Consider the following 18558-nt stretch of genomic DNA (forward strand, 5'->3'; position numbering starts at 1 on the left):
CCAGGGGTGGGTTACAAGTGACTTGCATTTGAAGTCACATTGGTGGTCCTCGGTGCAATTTACAGGATTAGTCCTTCCCACCCAGATAAGAGGTCAGCAGGTAGAAGGTCAGCAAAGCAGGCAGTAGTCCTTGAAGGCAGCAGTTCATCAGACTGGCGGTCTTTTCAGCAGCACAGCAGTTCTTCTTCCTGGCCGATTCTTCTGCTGGTCCAGAAGTCTACTGAAGAGTTGGGGTCTGAGGTCCAATAGTTCTACATGGTACCCACTTTTCAAGTAAGAGAATCTTCTAGAGGTTTCTACCCCCAGAGGTGCTTGGAATGTCCTGCCTCGGCTGTCTGGCATCACAATAGACTAGTGGCAAACACTTTGTGAGTGTGCTCAGACAGGGACATTGTGATGTGTAGGTGTGGTATGTATTAACTCCTCCCAATAACTCAGAGTGGCTCATCTTGCCAACACCTAGTTTCCATTTACCTCATTGTCTGGGATGAATGCACAAAGACCAATTGACAAATACACCCAGTCAAGTGACCCAGGATACAGGCAGTAGACCCCAATGTTTGGGACAAGAAAATGTCAACTTTCTAAAAGTGTCATTTTCAGAATTGTGACTAAAAATCTGACTTTACCATAAAAGAGGATTTTTATTACACTGACAAAGAGAAGGTTTTTTGCACAGTAACTGGGTGCACTGCCTGTTCATGCGCATATGGTACAGGGTGGTACAATTTATTTAGGTGCTATTCGGCGTCTACATAGAATATCAATTATAGACACCCTATTCGACACGGATGTGTTGTGGTGGCACTAGTGATATGAGTTGAACAAATTCACTGTATGTCCACAGCTGGAGGCAGCATCTATTGTATGTTATTGGTCAGACAGCATGGTCTGACATGTAAATCTAATTGTTCATAGAATATGTTAGATTCTACTGAATTGTCTGTTTCAGCCCTGAGGAGTCGCGAAGGCGATGAAACACGTGTCGGCTGGCTGTAATCTCCATTAAAAGAATCCAAGATTTACTCTTCTTGTGGAACTTTGGTTACTTCTGTCATTTTGCTGTTCTATAATGTGAGGATTTTTATTACAGTTCCAAAGCCGCTAAATATAAATGGTTTAAATGCTCCTATTAGATATATAGCCTTATTGAACAGAATGAGGTAATTCCAATGTTATCCTATGGGAAGAGTAGGAATTGCAGTAGTGAAAAACACATTTTGGGGTTTTTCACTACTAGGACTTATAAAAGTTAAAAGTACATGTCCAACATTTTAAATACTTCACCCTGCCCTCAGAAAGCCTACTCTTGGGGTCACTTACATGTATTAAAAAGGAAGGTTTGGGCCTGGCAAAAGGTTCACTTGCCAGGTCGAAATGGCAGTTTAAAACTGCACACACTGGCTGCAATGGCAGATCTGAGACTTGTTTAAAGGGTTACTAAAGTGGATGGCGCAATCAGTGCTGCAGGCCCACTAGTGGCATTTCATTTACTGGGACACTTCTCAACCCTTATTTTTCAATGAACAAATATACCCCACCAGACAAGACAAAACTTCTTCAAGTAATGGTTCGAAATGAGTCAACGAAAATCCTTGGGGACTTCTTTCAAAATTATTTTGAGTTGTGGGAAAATACTCTGAATGAAAATCCCACTCTTGTCAAATAACTTTGAAACCCCCAAGTGTCTTCCAAGAGGTTTACGGCATTGAGAACCACTGTGATAGTTACCTCTAGTTTTGAACATATCATTTGACCGGTTCTGAATGTTCCATTAAGTTGTATGTTGATATTGTTAATTCTATATGGAATCGTCACTTAAGTTGATATTTATTGTTTTTGAGCACTACTCACAGTTATTTTTTATTATGTACAATATTTGAATTGAACAGTTTTGTTTTGTTCTGTGGGATATATTTGTTAATTGAAAAGAAGGGTTGAGAAGTGTCCCTCCTCATGATATATCCAAAGTTTATAATATGCTGTTTAAAATATTACTGTATAAGCTATCAAATAAATACATGTGTCAAAATAATAACTTACCTGAAATTATATGTTTAACCCGTTGCCGGCTTATGATGGAACCACGCCGTCATTTCTATTTCTATTTCTATGCGGAATTTGTTAAGCGCCCGGACACCCAGGGGTTTCATGGCGCTGAAGAAAACAGATGAGAGATGGATAGTGAGGGGTCAGAAGGTGTAGTGTTCTAGCCGTACGCTTGTTTGAATAGCCAGGTCTTCAATACTCGCCTGAACTCTGTCAGCTTGGTGCAGCTCCGGATAGACAAGGGCAGAGAGTTCCAGGTTTTTGGGGCGAGGTATGCGAAGCTGGATCCGCCGAGTCGTTTCTTTTTAAATGTCGGTACCCTGAGAAGGGATAGATGGGCAGACCGAAGCTCGCGGGTCGGGACGTGTTTGTTGATGAGTTGGTTGATGAACCTAGGACTTTTTCCGTGAAGAGCCTTGAAAATTATGCAGCCTGTCTTAAAGGTGATCCGATGGGTGATGGGGAGCCAGTGGAGGGAGGCTAGGAGAGTTTTGGCTGACTTCCTGCGATTGCTCTTGAAAATTAATCTGGCTGCTTGATTTTGAACAATCTGCAGGCGTTTAGAGATGGTGAGGGGGAGGCCGAGGTAGGTAGAGTTGGAGAAATCTAATCGCGAGAGGACTAGTGCGAGTACTGCCTGGATGAGAGCAGAGTGGGTAAGCAAATGAGCGATTTTTTTAATCTTTCTTAACTGAAAGAAGCAGGAGGAGATCACTGTTCCGACCTGGGTTTTCAGAGAGAGATCGGCGCTAAGAGTGACCCCGAGGCTTTTAGCTGACTGGGAAGGGGATGGGGGTGTGCCCATTGAGGGTGGCCAGAAGTGGGGCCCCCAGCTGAGTGCGCTGTCGCTAGGGAGTACTAACTCAGTCTTTCCTGGGTTTAGCTTAAGGTGGTTCCGATCCATCCAGCTCTGGATATGCAGCATGGTCTTTTGGAATTCCTCGACGGAGTCCGGGGAGTTGAGGGGGAATACCAGCTGCAAATCGTCTGCGTAGTTAAAAATAATTACTTTTCTGTTTTTCAGGGAGTGCAGTAGGGGTTTGAGATAAAGATTAAAAAGTAGGGGAGACAGTGAGGAGCCCTGTGGGACACCGCAAGTGGTTGGGAGAGAGGGGGCTGTGAAGTTCTCCAGCTTTACCGCCTGGGATCTGTCCGTCAGAAAGGACTTAATCCAAGAGAGAGCCGCGCCACTGAGGCCGGCTTGTTCGACACGGTGTAATAGTATAGTATGATCCACCGTGTCAAACGCGGCCGATAGGTCGAGTAGTACGAGGGCCTGATGAATTCCATTGTCGGCGTTGGTCCTTAGGGTGTTCTGCACGGCGAGGATCACCACCTCGGTGGAGTGTGCCTGGCGGAATCCCGCTTGGTTGGGTTCGAAATAGTCTGACGTTTCGATGAAGTTGGATAAGTAGCTGGTTACATAGGCTTCCAGTGGTTTTGCGCAGTAAGGGAGAAGGGAGATGGGGCGATAGTTAGAGAGGTTGGAGGGATCGGCACCTGGTTTTTTGATAAGAGGGACCAGGGTGGCATTTTTGAAGGAATCGGGTACTATTCCTCGTGATAGGGAGGTATTCAGGATGGGGAGTATGCCCTGAGGGAGTATGGTATAGACCTCTTTCAGAATATGCGGGGGGCAGGGGTCGTTGGGTGAGCCCGATTTCACTCGGTTCATTAGTTCCAGTAATTTGGGTGGGTCAATGGGGGGGATGTCTTGAAGGGTATTGGGGTTTCTGCAGATGTCCGAATCGTCTGCTGCAGGGTGGTTGGTTTGAATGCTGTTTTTTATGTTGTCAATCTTCTCCTTAAAGAAGTCGTTGAGTTGGTTGCACAACATTTGTGATGCAGGTTGGGAGGGGGCGGTTCTGGCATCATTACAAAGGTCGTTGACGACTCTGAAGATTTCCCGTGATTTGTTTTTGGCGTTGGAGATTTTATCTGAAAAGAAAGTAGCTTTGGCAGATAAGATAGAGTCCTTGTAATTTTTGCGGGCTGTCTTATAGAGTGCTCTGTCTGTGGCGTGGTAGCTATGTCTCCACTTCCTTTCGAGTTGGCGGAGTTCTAGTTTCCGCTCTTTTAAGTCAGCGGAAAACCATTTGTGGGCGTCCATGCGACGGGCGCGGGAGAACTTGGTAAGGGGAGCATGTTCATTGCATGCGGAGAAGAGCCACTTGGTGTGCGCTTGGTCCATCAGATTGATGTCTGGTCCCTGGGTAGGGATGGAGTTGGTCAGGGTGGAGAGAAAGTCTTGGAGGTTTAGAGATCTCCATTTCCTGACTGATCCTCCCGGGGGCGCTTGGTTTTTTTGGTGACCCTGAGTGGTAATAGAGAATTGCAATAAGTGATGATCGGACCATATGCATGGTGAGGCCGTGGGGCAGGAGGTAGAGATGTTGTGAGACCAGATGTGGTCTAGGATATGTCCCTTTTCATGGGTGGGGATCGAGACATGTTGGTGGAGGTTTAAATTGGAGAGGAGTTCGAACAGTTCTGTGGCGTGAGGTCCAGCATCTGTGTTGTTGTACCAGTAATTGAAATCTCCTATGATCATAACCTTGTCGTAGTCAACGACTAGACCTGCTATTTGCTCAGACAAAGAGGCAGGAAAGGAAGGCATAGATGTAGGTGGGCGGTATAACAATGCTAGCACCATGGTGCCTGTCTCGGTATCAGATTTGATAACTAGGTTATCCGTGTCTGGTAGGTCTAGGGGGGGTGAGGAGGTAAACGTGTGGTCTTTATGAATAATGGCGGCGACACCTCCCCCAGCTTTACCTGGTTTTCTATTTGCAGACAGGATGTAATAATCTGATGGTAAAGCCGAGAGTATATCTGGCAAGGAGTCTGTGGTGAGCCATGTCTCAGTGACGAAAAGTATGTCAGGGCTATCCGTTTTCAGGAGCAGGAATATGTCAAGTTGGTGTTTGACCAGGGATCTGGTGTTAAGATAGAGACATCGGAGGGTCCGGAGATTAGGTTTAGGGGGGGGATTATTATTTTTTGAGTTTAGCGAGAGGATAGGAGTCGGTTCTTGTGAGAGATGGTGAGAAAGGATGTTGCTTGCCTTTAGGCGGGCGTGAGTGGACAGGTCAAGGGGTTGAGGAGCGGGATTGTGCAGAGAATGCAACTCTAGGGAGGAGTACCTGAAGAATTCTTCATTCTGCCTGGTCCCTGGGCCCGTCCAGGCGCGGACGGGCGCAGACGGGCTTGCCCTAGGCGCTCCCGCTGCGCTCACCCGCTGCGCTTCCTGCCCAGGCACATGATAAAGGCAGAGGAAGGGGCGTGGCCTCAAGGGGGCGTGGCTAGCGAGCACGCCTGCGATGGCGGCCGCTGGATGAGACCAAACAATTACCGCAGCAGCGCTCAATCGGCTGCGTGGTAAGAAGGTGGGATGCAGAGATCGGTAAGCTTTTTACAGGTTATCAAGTCAACACAATTAAAAGCAAGTTGCACAGTTTTAAAAACAAATAGCGTACCTCCAGAACCCGGCTTCCGCCTCAGGTCTGGGAATCTGATTTCTGACAGTGTTTTTGAAGCGGCGCTTTATAAAGGGGCAGGGGGCGTGGCCTCAAGGGGGCGTGGCTAGCGAGCACGCCTGCGATGGCGGCCGCTGGATGAGACCAAACAATTACCGCAGCAGCGCTCAATCGGCTGCGTGGTAAGAAGGTGGGATGCAGAGATCGGTAAGCTTTTTACAGGTTTGAGTTTCGGGTGGCGTGTGCTCTAAGCATGGGCGGAAAATCCGTTCCGCTCGCGGATTTTGCGGATTTTCGGTATATTGGCGATCCGCGAACGCTCGCAAATTTACCGAAAATCCGCCAATTCGCACGCAGCGAATTTTTTTTCTTGGTGATACAATTTTGCGGCGTGCGGCGTAAGTTCGCAATTGCGAACATGTAGGTGCGGCGGGCAGCTACAATCTCGCACTCGCGAAATTACAAAATTTGCAATTCTGCACAAGAAATCCACTAGCAAGCAGCATAGACCTTCTGAAAATGATGATTTTTATCAGAATAACTCCTCAGGTTGACATTTGCCTGCCCTTTTTTGGATTTGAGGCCTTTTGACTTTCTTTGGATCACTTTTGGATTAGAAATCAACTTTCACAAGTAAGTTTGTTTGGGGCATTACATTTGCTGTTCTGCAGAAAAACGAGTTTTGCTAAACTGAAACACTCAGCAGGTGCAAAAGTTCAAATTCATCATTAGTAACCATTCCCTGTAGTGCTTCCTGACTGGGGGCCCTCCAAAGTTCAGTTACTAGTTGCAACAATTGTATGACCCTGCTCTGACCCTCACAGCCGGATCATAGAATAGCTACAAGTAGGCCACAAAGGTCCTGGAAAAAAAATGCACTGCAACAGAAAGCAAATTACAGATAAGGAAGCAGGTGCCAGACTGGAATTTTAAAACAGTGACACATTAATAAATCAACCCCAAATTAATTCATGTCAGTTGAAGCAGGGCAGGTGTGCTTGCTTTTTCCCCCCATAATCTACAGTGATGATGATGAACCAGAGGGTGGCATTGATGTATCAGAGGGTGGCATGGGTGAAACAGAGGGTGGCAGTGTTGAAACAGAGGGTGCTGTGAACCTGTGATGATGAACCAGACGTAGAAACAACATAGTTGCGACCGTTGCGTGCCGACAAGTAAGTTTGCAATTGCGAACTGGTACAAAATCCTCGCGAACTGGCAGAAACTCTTGCGAGTTCGCAAATACGCAAATTCGCGAACGCCAGATTCGCAAAATTCGCCCATGGTTCCGTCATGCGGCTGCCTCTCCTCCCACGTGGCATAATGAGTGGGCGGGGCAGTGATGGTACCACGCCGTCATGAGCACATGCCGGCCGTGACTCATGATGGCGTACTTCCGTCACGAGCACAGCAGTGCCGTGCTCACCCTCTAGCCCCCCACGTCCGCGGCGTAAGTCTCGCCACAGCGCAGGGGTTAACAATGAAGGTCGAATACTTACAGCCATTTTTTCTGTTATGTGACACTTTTAGAAAGTTGCATTTTCTAGGCCTAACCATTTGGTGCCTGCAGTTTATGTCCTGGGTCTCATGACTAAGTGTAGTTGGCACTGAAGTGAAACAAAGGGGGACTTAATGTTGTCAGGATTGCCATTCTGCCAGGATGGGAGAGGTAGAGCAGCTCTCCACCCAACTTACCTTTCAAAGGAGGTGCCTCAGCACACTGATAAAGAACTTGACACTAGTTCTTTGTTACCTTAAACCTCTTGGAGCTTTGGGGGGGATTCTATAACTAGGTGGAAGACAGACCCAGACATTTCTCCCACCTCAAAACTGGCTCCAGTTATAAATACTTGACTCTCCGTCCAACTTTTCAGTTCACTACTGAACCTCTGGAGGACCCCCATAAAAACTGCCCTGTACTTTAGAGGGCTACCCTGCTGCTTGAGGTCTGCTTTGTGTGTCAGAGGAGTACCCTGCTGCTACCAGAGGAGTGCCCTGCTGCTTGAGGTTTGACTTGCTGCTTGATCCCAGGACTAGCAGAGTGGCACCAAGATCAGTTGGTGGGTCTCCCCTTCTGACCTACAGGGACACAAAGAGGTCCAACAGCTTTGACCCCACACCTGGATCCTGTATGAAGTGAGTCTTATCCTCCAAGTGGTGCTTATCCAGTGGGCCCTTGGATATGGTACTTAAGTTGCCAAAACAGCCCAAAAACCTAGACTTGGAACTTAGAACATTTTCCACTAAAAAAGTGGTCTGAGAACCAACAGGCAGCTGAGACCTACCTACTCTCTGATCCGCCTGAGATTCATCGCCAGTCAGCCTGATTTTGTGGTGGCAGCCACTACATTCTGCATTGCACTTGTCTGCACTGAACCTGTTGGTTTTTGGACTTCGTACAATGGGACCCTGATAAGCAGGCCCCAGAAAATTTGCTCGGACTTCTCAAAAACATGAAAGAGTTAAAAATCCTTATTGGCACATTTAGCTTACTTCTAAGTCTCTAGTATATGGTACCCAGTCTATCAACAGCCTGTAAGTTAAATGCCACTAGTGGACTGCAGCACACACTTAAGGAACACTAAAGTGACAATACAAGCTAGCCTACAGGCCTGCTCCTGAAGCCTGAGTGTGCAGTTTAAAAAAAGGAAATTTGACACAGCAAGATAAAACTTTTCCCCGGCCTAAACCTTTCTTTTTAATACTTATAAGTCCGTCCAAAATTAGGCCTTAAATACTGAGCCTAGGTGGAGCTTGTGGAGTTTCTCTCCCTGGAATTCTGCGGAGTTGAAGAAAAAACTCTGCCAAATTCAACGGAGTTCCGTGAGTGGGAAGAGTATTGCTTGGCCACCACTAATGAAGTCCCCTTGGCTGCTGAGAGTCATTCTGGGCCAAGAACCCCTATTGTTGCCAAGTGTAAGTCCCCCATAGCGAGATTGCAGAGATGTTATTGGAGGCCTTGCCCCCATTCTCAGCTACTCTGCAAAGGGGCCTTCTGGAGCATTACTGGTTGGAGGATTATGTCCCCTTGGCTGCTGAGGGTTGTTGGGTGCCAAGAACCCCTATTGTTGCCACAAGTAAGTACCCCCATAGCGGGATTGCTGAGACCTTGTCGGAGGCCCTGGCTTCTTTATCAACCACTCTGCAAAGGGGCCTCCTGGCATACTACTGGTTGGGGGATGAAGACTCCTTGGCTGCTGATGGTCGTTGGGGCCAGAACCCCTACTGTTGCCACAACTAAGTATCAAACAATGGGATTGCTGAAACATCATCAGAGGCCCGCCCCCTTTCTCAACCACTCTGCAAAGGGTAATATTGCAGTCCCCAGCACACTCTCATTACAGTCCACATCAAGAGTGACAAATAAGTATTCAAATCGTATCCCCGTCCTTATTGTTCTTCTTATTGGATGTTCTCAAATCTCAGTCAACAAGTGTTTCGTCACATATCCAGTGACTTCTTAAGGGCTAAGAAATTATATGCAAACCCAAAACTGCTGTAAACAATAATTTGTTTACAATATATTCCCATCACTACAGGTGACATGTGGATTTCCAATGTATTTTGAACAACCCAGGTCATTAAGTGTATTTGCATTGTGGAAACCCATGCATCATAGTTGAAACGTTCCGTGCTCTACTGCCAAATTATTCCTTTTTTGCTCATCAGCAACTTTACATAAATCATTATAGAAAAGGTATATTGCAAATAAAGTGCAGAAGCAAGCCATCATTTACTCTCTGTGAACCTCAAAAAATATTTAAAAAATATAAAAACATAGACCTTGGTTCTCTATCTATGATCAAATAACATCCGAAACACTTAAAGTGAGTAATCTGGATCAGTCTACCCAGAACTTCAATGAGGAGTGCCATTTACACCATGCCTCTGTGTGTAAAGCACACATCACATGCAAAGACATAACTAAAAGAAAAGAGCAAGTGTGGTAATTACCTATAATCTCTGTCAGTAGTCCCTAGCAATATAAGAAGGACAGCACAAATAAATATGGGGAAATATCAACCAATGGTTTTGGTTTGTATGTATAATACCATGGTAAGTAATGGGACACCTATTTTTCAGCCGTGATAATTCCAAACCAGATAACAGTCTCAAGTCTTCTTAGATTTCTTGGCGTCCAGTCTATTTGTGTCCCTATGATATAATTATGTGAATCAGATCACAAAAAGTGTTTTTATGGATGAGATCACAATGTGTGTTTTTAACCTATAATGCAGAATACAATTTACCCTGCTTGGTCACTATGCAAACGTGAACGTGGTTTTCCCATATTAGTTTCTTACCCAAAGGCGGGAGTAGAAGGCCTTAAGACTTGAATGGCCGACGTTCGTCAAATATCAAGTCCTTGATTCCCCGGAGTATGGAGAAATTTGAAGTGGTTGTGTCCCTAAAGTACGTGATATATATATATATATATATATATATATATATATATATATATATATATATATATATATATATATATATATATAGATATATATATATATATATATATAGATATAGATAGATAGATAGATAGATAGATAGATAGATAGATAGAGATAGATAGATAGATAGATAGATAGATAGATAGATAGATAGATAGATAGATAGATAGATAGATAGATAGATAGATAGATAGATAGATAGATATAGATAGATAGATATCTATATATTTATATCTCCAGAGTGAGACTCAACACTCACTACATACACAATTATTCCCTGTCCCCATATTTTAAGCAATCACAGTTGCCCCAGTATTGGAACTTTCAAAGATTGCACAGCTTAATATACATTGCATTAACAAATGCCAATCTTCTTTTCATTTTTTCTTCCAAATGCTTTTATTTAATCTTTGTAATCCACAGTCCTTTGTTTGTCTTTATAATCCACATTTAATCCAAAATGTCAACATTGTGATACAAGTCACACGAGAGACTCTTAACGTTTTCACCATTTTCTAAAAGATACAAAAGTGCTTATCCAAGCTTCATCCTGCACCCCGAGGGTGTACGTAAGTCTTAATCCACTAGCATGATTCTTAGTTACCCAATGCATTTCGGGCCTTCCATTCGGCCCTTCGTCAGGGGTTAAATTTATCTAAAATGCAAAAACACATGGTTTAGACTGTGTATGTCCCACTTTCCCTAGATATTAAAATGCACATTTCCGCCCCCCAAAAATCAGCGTCTACCCGCAATAAATATTGTTGCTGTTTCACCCCTAGTCGGATATCTATGTTCTTATCTGTGCCTGTCTCCCCTTGTGCCTCCCTGCTAGTGCAAACATCATTCTTCTTCCACCCGGTTTGCCGCCTGCATGACGTTTAATTCCTTACCCGTAATCCCTCTCTTTTAGCTATACTCCTATCCACACATCTCTGTCCCTCCAACTAACTGCCAAGTTATTTAAACTATACAAGACTCTGCGCCTCCCTTCCATGCTCCGTACCTTTCATCATGTCAATACTCTCAGTTTTTCATCGTCTCTTGCGAAAGTTTCCTTGGCTTTCTACTTCATGTACCTCCTTGTTGTCTCCACCTCTCTAACACACCTGTTTCCCATATAACCTTATCCACTCCATTGTCCTACTTCACTTTCTACATCTCGCCTCTGCTGTTTCCTACCATACCCACAATGCACTGAACCAGTTTTTTTGACACCAAGCACCTATACCCCTTTTGTCAATTACATTATTAACATATCCAATATTAGTTGCCCCGCCCTCCCTCAAATGATAAAACAGACGTTGATTGATATGTATGACTTCCCACAAGCCGGACATTATGTGCTACAAACAGATTTATCTGAATTGCTGAACTGTGGTGTTTACTCTCAGTATGTTAGTCTTTAAATATTTAAATGTTAGTCCTCTTTCATATGTTTTTCATCCAATCCAAATTTTCAAGCGATGCTGTGTTCATGTTACAAATGTCTCTCTTGTGACGTTTTTCTCTTTTGTGACTATTTTTTCAATCGTTACTCTTTTGACATTTATTCTCGTGGGTGCTCCGTGACCGTTGGGTTGAAAAAATATATAATTGCACTGTAAGAATGGCACGGTGCACACCTTTTATGACTTTTGATCTGTTTTGTTGTCTCTTATTCTTCATTTCATGCGTGCAATCCTGAAAGCGTGGACAACCCTGAGCCACGCCGGTTATACAATACAGCACTGAATCGGAGCAACGTGTCGCCCATGATGGATGCACAGCTTAATATACATTGCATTAACAAATGCCAATCCTCTTTTCATTTTTTATTCCAAATGCTTTTATTTAATCTTTGTAATCCACATTCCTTTGTTTGTCTTTATAATCCACATTTAATCCAAAATGTCATCATTGTGATACAAGTCACATGAGAGACTCTTACGTTTTCACCATTTTCTAAAAGATACAAAAGTGCTTATCCAAGCTTCATCCTGCACCCCGAGGGTGTACGTAAGTCTTAATCCACTAGCATGATTCTTAGTTACCCAATGCATTTCGGGCCTTCCATTCGGCCCTTCGTCAGGAGTTAAATTTATCTAAAATGCAAAAACACATGGTTTAGACTGTGTATGTCCCGCTTTCCCTAGATATTAAAATGCACATTTCCGCCCCCCAAAAATCAGCGTCTACCCGCAATAAATATCATTGCTGTTTCACCCCTAGTCGGATATCTATGCTCTTATCTGTGCCTGTCTCCCCTTGTGCCTCCCTGCTAGTGCAAACATCATTCTTCTTCCACCCGGTTTGCCGCCTGCGTGACGTTTAATGCCTTACCCGTAATCCCTCTCTTTTAGCTATACTCCTATCCACACATCTCTGTCCCTCCAACTAACTGCCAAGTTATTTAAACTATACAAGACTCTGCGCCTCCCTTCCATGCTCCGTACCTTTCATCATGTCAATACTCTCAATTCTCTCAGTGCCATTCTTACAGTGCAATTATATATTTTTTCAACCCAACGGTCACGGAGCACCCACGAGAATAAATGTCAAAAGAGTAACGATTGAAAAAATAGTCACAAAAGAGAAAAACGTCACAAGAGAGACATTTGTAACATGAACACAGCATCGCTTGAAAATTTGGATTGGATAAAAAACATATGAAAGAGGACTAACGCTTAAATATTTAAAGACTAACATACTGAGAGTAAACACCACAGTTCAGCAATGGAGATAAATCTGTTTGTAGCACATAATGTCCGGCTTGTGGGAAGTCATACATATCAATCAACGTCTGTTTTATCATCTGAGTGAGGGCGGGGCAATGAATATTGGATATGTTAATAATGTAATTGACAAAAGGGGTATAGGTGCTTAGTGTCAAAAAAACTGGTTCAGTGCATTGTGGGTATGGTAGGAAACAGCAGAGGCGAGATGTAGAAAGTGAAGTAGGACAATGGAGTGGATAAGGTTATATGGGAAACAGGTGTGTTAGAGAGGTGGAGACAACAAGGAGGTACATGAAGTAGAAAGCCAAGGAAACTTTCGCAAGAGACGATGAAAAACTGAGAGTATTGACATGATGAAAGGTACGGAGCATGGAAGGGAGGCGCAGAGTCTTGTATAGTGAAACTCAATAGGAACATTCTAAATCCGCAGTAAATAAAAAACCAGGGGACAAAGGACGGCTTACCTTAGCCTTTTTTGGTCTCTCCTCTCAACGTGTACGCAAAGTGTGCCGCCGACGTACACTTGCGTTTCCTATAACTATTGGTTCAAGTGCCGGTCACATGACCAAGTCACTCCCTCAACTAGGAGCACCCTTAAAGCGACAGTGGTTGCCATGCCCATTGAAACTTTCTTAAAACCACATTGCACACACCGTATTCGGCAGGAAGCTGGGTAACGCGCTGTCAAATATGACAGACATAATGGGGACTCGGACTAGTGGGCTAGTTGGCTAGTTGGATTGCTCGCATATCGGTGGTCTCTTAGCTGAACATTGTTGCTGCTTGGAAAAACTATTATGTGGTGGTCAGGCATTTATTATATTACGAATGAAGGTAGGCGAGACTGTGCAAATGCACCCAGAGGCTAATACCATACTTAAAGGGGTGCTTGGTGAATAATACGCGCAGAATCACTTGATACACATATTGTCAACCACAAATGTCCACTGCATCTGGTCATACAATGCTTCGTTCATGGATTCCCTTTAAAAAGCTCAGATATCTCATTTAACCCTGCCATTGCTGTGTTGTATTTCATTATGAGAAGTGCTTCGCATTGATTCAGTTTCACCTCAGTGTCACCACCTCGTGGATCTTTATCGATTTTGGAGATAATTGTCCAACGTAAGTCCTCCTCTTTATGTTTATTCGACAACCAATGCTGTACCAGCGGTGCATTTGGTGTCTCCTTTCTTATCCTAGACTTGTGTTGCGTGATACGCTGTCGTGCCTCCTGGGTGGTCTTCCTTATATATAATTTAGTATTAATGAGCAACAACGGTCCTTACAAAAGGGAGGTACAGTGTTAAATAATCATAGGCCACAATCTGCGCTATAATACAAAGGAAGTCCAGACGGCCCTCAATTTTAATCGATAAGGTAATGAAAAAATATATCAAACAAACATATACAGTGGGACACAATCCTGTATCCAACAAGGCTAGACAAACAATATACAATATACAACGGGTAGGGAGTTTCTCAGGCAACTTACAATTTGTGAGCAGCTAGAAATTAGATGGAATCAGTTTAGCTTGACTCATGTAGAAAAAACGCAATTATGGCATATAATAGTGAACTCATGTTTAGACTACATTTACTGTCGACGGCGTTTCGATCCTGTTAAAATCAAGGATCATCATCAGGACAACCAATGTATTGCCTGGATATAAAAGCCTTGGCTGATGAACAAGGGAGGCAAATTGTATATTAGCCTCGAACAACTGCGGAATTGTGACCCCGGGGATTCCGGGCTCCGACACCTTAATGGCGCGGAAGGAATCTACAGCGGAACCACTGCGCTGAGTATAGGAGGGTCTGGATCAGGAACACCAAAATTCAGGGAATTCCCAGATGAGGGTAGATTTGAGGATGAAAAGGATGTACCGCAAGCGGTGTATGCCTGCAATGAGGCACCTGGGAGTTCCGAATGGAACTGCAGCAGACGTCTGTAGGGTCGAACCGGACCCTCCTATACTCACACATAGGCCTGGCCCTACTTTTACCAAGTAGCCAGTGCCACACCAATCCCAGTAGGTGGAAAACCTGCTGCAGAACTGCTTTGCAGGGGGAGTTATCTCTCCCTAGACACATGTCACAGGTGTGTCAAGAGCTCTTCACAAGGGAAGTAAGGTTCTGCCATATTGGTTTTGGGTATTGGCCCTGTAGGATAGTTTACAGTAAAACACGCAGGAAGTGCAGCAAAAGTGGGTAAGGGCACCCCTGGAAGCTTTTGTCCTCTTGGTTTGGGAGTGGATAGACGTTTCCCCCACCCACAGGCTGGCACTGGGCATAGAAATGGCACACACAGTACCAACTCTAGACCTGAGGAACACAGAAGAAGCATAACACCTACTATTGAACCTGTGGAGAGAAACCCAAACCATGGGGCTGCTCCCCACTTGTACGTAGGACAGAAGAGTAGACTCCAAGGGTTATTTATTTAATCTACTGTTCATCTCCAGGAGTACAAAAGATGCCAGAAGCCCAAATCTCTGCTGAGCCCAGCTGAAGAGTTCTAACTGGATTTGCCACTCGGCCCTGCAGATGGCTTCTGAGAGATTGATTCCTAAACCCCAAGTTGTGGCAAAATGGTCCTGGCCTTTTAACTGATTTTAGAGAGCACTCTTTCCCCCTCCAAAATTGCAAGACTGGATTGATGCTGTAAAAACTCCGGATCCCCAGATTTCGGAAGACTAGATGGGATGGGCTTTCCTTCTCGGTTGCCACCGCCAAACTCTGGAACACTCTGCCTACCTACATTTCTAAAGCAGATTCCTTTATGTGCTTCAAAAAACATCTGAAACATGACTTTTCTTCACTTCCGAATCCTTGATGCTTGGTTGCTCTGCTCATGTTGATCTATCTGTCCAGGTACAGCACATAGGCACCTGCGGGTTTTAGTGCGCACTATGAATTTGATCCTATCCTACTTGAAAACCTTTTCTGAACTTCTTCTAAAAAGAACCTGAGGCTACCACCAAGCCACTGCTGAGCCAGTCACCCAGTTCGGACTGCCGGTTGGACTCAACTTGTTGGTTTGCCCCACTGAAAGGATTGTGATTTCCTGAAAAGTGTCTATGTTCGGATGTAGAGGATTTCAGAGGACCAATGCTGTGCATCATCTGATGACTTCAACACCTTCCTGGGCCCAGACTTCAGACTGCACACCCTCTGAGTCCCAGACTTCAGACTGCACACCCTCTGAGTTTTTCTGCGTCAATGCGGAGAACCCATAACTTCCTGCTAGAGTCAAGACTCCTATCAAGGTCCTGCACTTCGGTCATCTGTCATCAGTGAGCCCCGCTTTCGGACCCTGCTGGTAACCCACCCTACTGGCGACCTTGTCAACAAGGATTTTTCTCAAGAAAATACGACTAATGAGACGGGAAACCTTTCAACGAGATGAAGCTCCTTGCATTTAACCCACAATCTATTGCGTTCAGCCTCGATTTTTAACTTTGATCTAATCTAGCCTGATTAGATACCCGCAGTTGACTTTGCCCTTTTTGGCACTAGAACTATTTAAAACTGAAAAATCACATTTCCCGTTCCCTTTATCAGACTTTTTTCATTTTGGTGCTTATTTGTTCATTAAACGTTTCCCTATTAATATAAACTGGAGGGGATTTTTATTTTTTGTGTTTTCTATGTTTTAATTGTTTTGGTAAAATGCTTTACACATTTCTCCTAAGTTAACCGCATTGCTGCAGCGGTTATTTTTCCCCTACGCGGCTTTTTCCTAAAAGCCGCGTAAGATGACGAGCTCAGCTCGTCATCCGCGCACGCCCCCCGTGACTGATGACGAGCTGAGCTCGTCATCAGCATCGAAGGGGTTAAGCCTGCCTTCTCTATGCTACAGCTACCAATAGTTTAGCTCAGGTTTAAATTATTGAAACCTAACTGTACCAAGTAAGGAATAGTGCTGTTATTACTTGAAGAGGACTGATATCCACTTCAACTTATAATCCATTTTCTCACAGTTTCCAGCTGTTCCTCACTCTGCAGTCTCAGCCTGCATTCCCGCCTATTAAGACTGACATAAGTGTGCTTCCATAGTTAGCTAGTAGTGAATTCATGACTGAACAGCACTTGCATCCAGCAGTTGAGACTAATAATCTGGGGAGAAATGCGTCCCGGCTCCCTCATAGACAATTCAGTTTTAATGCCACAGTTCTAAAATAATGTTCGAATCCAGTACATCCGCTATCCCATCCCCATTTTGTGCCTTGGCACTACAACAAAGTCAGCAGTTTCCAAATATAGTTTCATTTTAAGCCAGTCAACTTCCTCTAAGATTATTTATTACAGGTGTGTCCCTTTATTTCATAGCAAAACAAAAAAAAATTCTTTGTCTGGCATGAATAAATCTTTCAAAATCCTTTGTTTGCTGTTTTTAATTAACTCCTCAATATATTGTGTGAGATTTGTATTGAAATAGTAATCTAGGGAGTATTTGACTATTTTCCATGGATGCCTTCAGTAAGTTTCTTAAGTATGCAGTCAGCAATGGCTCAGTGACTCACTGTTGGAATTGTTCAATTTCTGTTGTGAAATTCATGTGTCATTGTTACTCACTGAGATTGCTAGGAGTTCCCTGGGGTGGTATTTGCGCACTCTGCATATAAAAGACGTTGGCATAAATTTCACTTAATAGCATGGTGTATAGTCAGGTTATTAAAATATCATGCTTCTAAAACAAATTTGACAGCAAGCATTGGCAATTCCAATAGGTCTGGCTTTAGAAAAATGTTGTATGGTAATATGAAGCATTACAAGTAAATAACGTGGGAATGAATATGTATTTGTGTGGAAGTGAAGGACTGTAGAATTATATTAGTGTAGGTTAAAAGGCCAGGTTACAGTTGCACTGTCGAGCCAGACCAATACAATCAATTAAGGTTAATGTCAGCTCTTCTCTCCTCTGTGCTGCTACCAGAGAAAAGCAACATAAATTATCTAGTTATCTAAGGCACTTTAATTCCATTCTAATGTCATAGTTGTGCCCCTGAAAGTTCAGGATTAGGCAGCTGGATAAATATACAAAATGATCACAACTGTGTGGAGGGCAAGCACACTTTTTGTAGAAGCACACGTCTTCTGCCCAATCAAAACATGTACTCCTGTCTCCCAACATGTGGCGTAGTCAAAGCCTTTCTCTAGTAATGCTCACATAATTGTCTGATGACAGCTGTGCGGTCAGGCCAGGCAATAAATAATGAACAGTTAATCTTTACCTTGCACCATGTAGCATGTGGTTCCAAATGTATTGATCATCCATGTAAGAACATGCTTTTTCTTTCTGACTTTATAGGAGTGCCTACGTCTTGCAGGAGTGGACATGCAGTTAACTGCTACCTATTCCTTTTTGACTATTCTACAAGAAGAAACCCTGTCCATTCATTCCTACTGCCAAGCCTTCCTGCAAATCATTCTGCAAAATCTGGAGCACAGAGACACAGGTCAGGATCATGACTAGTGTATTACAGATTATCCATGTATTCAATACTTAAATTGCCTTTTATATCTTGTTTGGATTGTTGCAAAGTAGCGCATCGAAAGCTAATTTGCATAAAGCCATATTATGACCAACTTAAGGAAAGTCAATGTTGAAGGAATTGTTACACTGCTCTGCTACAAAGGAGTTACTGTAAGTGTTGTGTCAAAAGGCTTGAATTATAAGGGTTGTGCGTGGAAAAATAGCATAGCATCATATAAGAGTCCAGCTTGACGGAAGTAAAGGGTATTTACAACAGAATGTTGGCAACTCAAACATTACTAGTGAGATTATCTAAAGGTTGAGCTCGTAGAGTTTCAGTCCGCGGAATTCCGTGGAGTTATATACAAACTCCGCCAAATTCCACAGAG

General features: G+C 43.8%; 1 protein-coding gene across 2 annotated transcripts in view; it reads left to right on the forward strand.

Moving 5' to 3' along the window:
* Positions 1-18558, forward strand: part of PPP4R4 (protein phosphatase 4 regulatory subunit 4) — a 1899245-nt gene that overhangs the window by 382083 nt on the left and 1498604 nt on the right. For both annotated transcript variants that reach the window (XM_086937722.1, XM_086937723.1), the window contains exon 4: positions 18005-18152. In XM_086937722.1, the coding sequence (XP_086793848.1) occupies positions 18005-18152 (148 nt within the window). The remainder of the gene's footprint in view (positions 1-18004; positions 18153-18558) is intronic.

Source organism: Lissotriton vulgaris, chromosome 9, assembly GCF_964263255.1.
Source record: "Lissotriton vulgaris chromosome 9, aLisVul1.2, whole genome shotgun sequence".
Lineage (NCBI taxonomy): Eukaryota > Metazoa > Chordata > Amphibia > Caudata > Salamandridae > Lissotriton > Lissotriton vulgaris.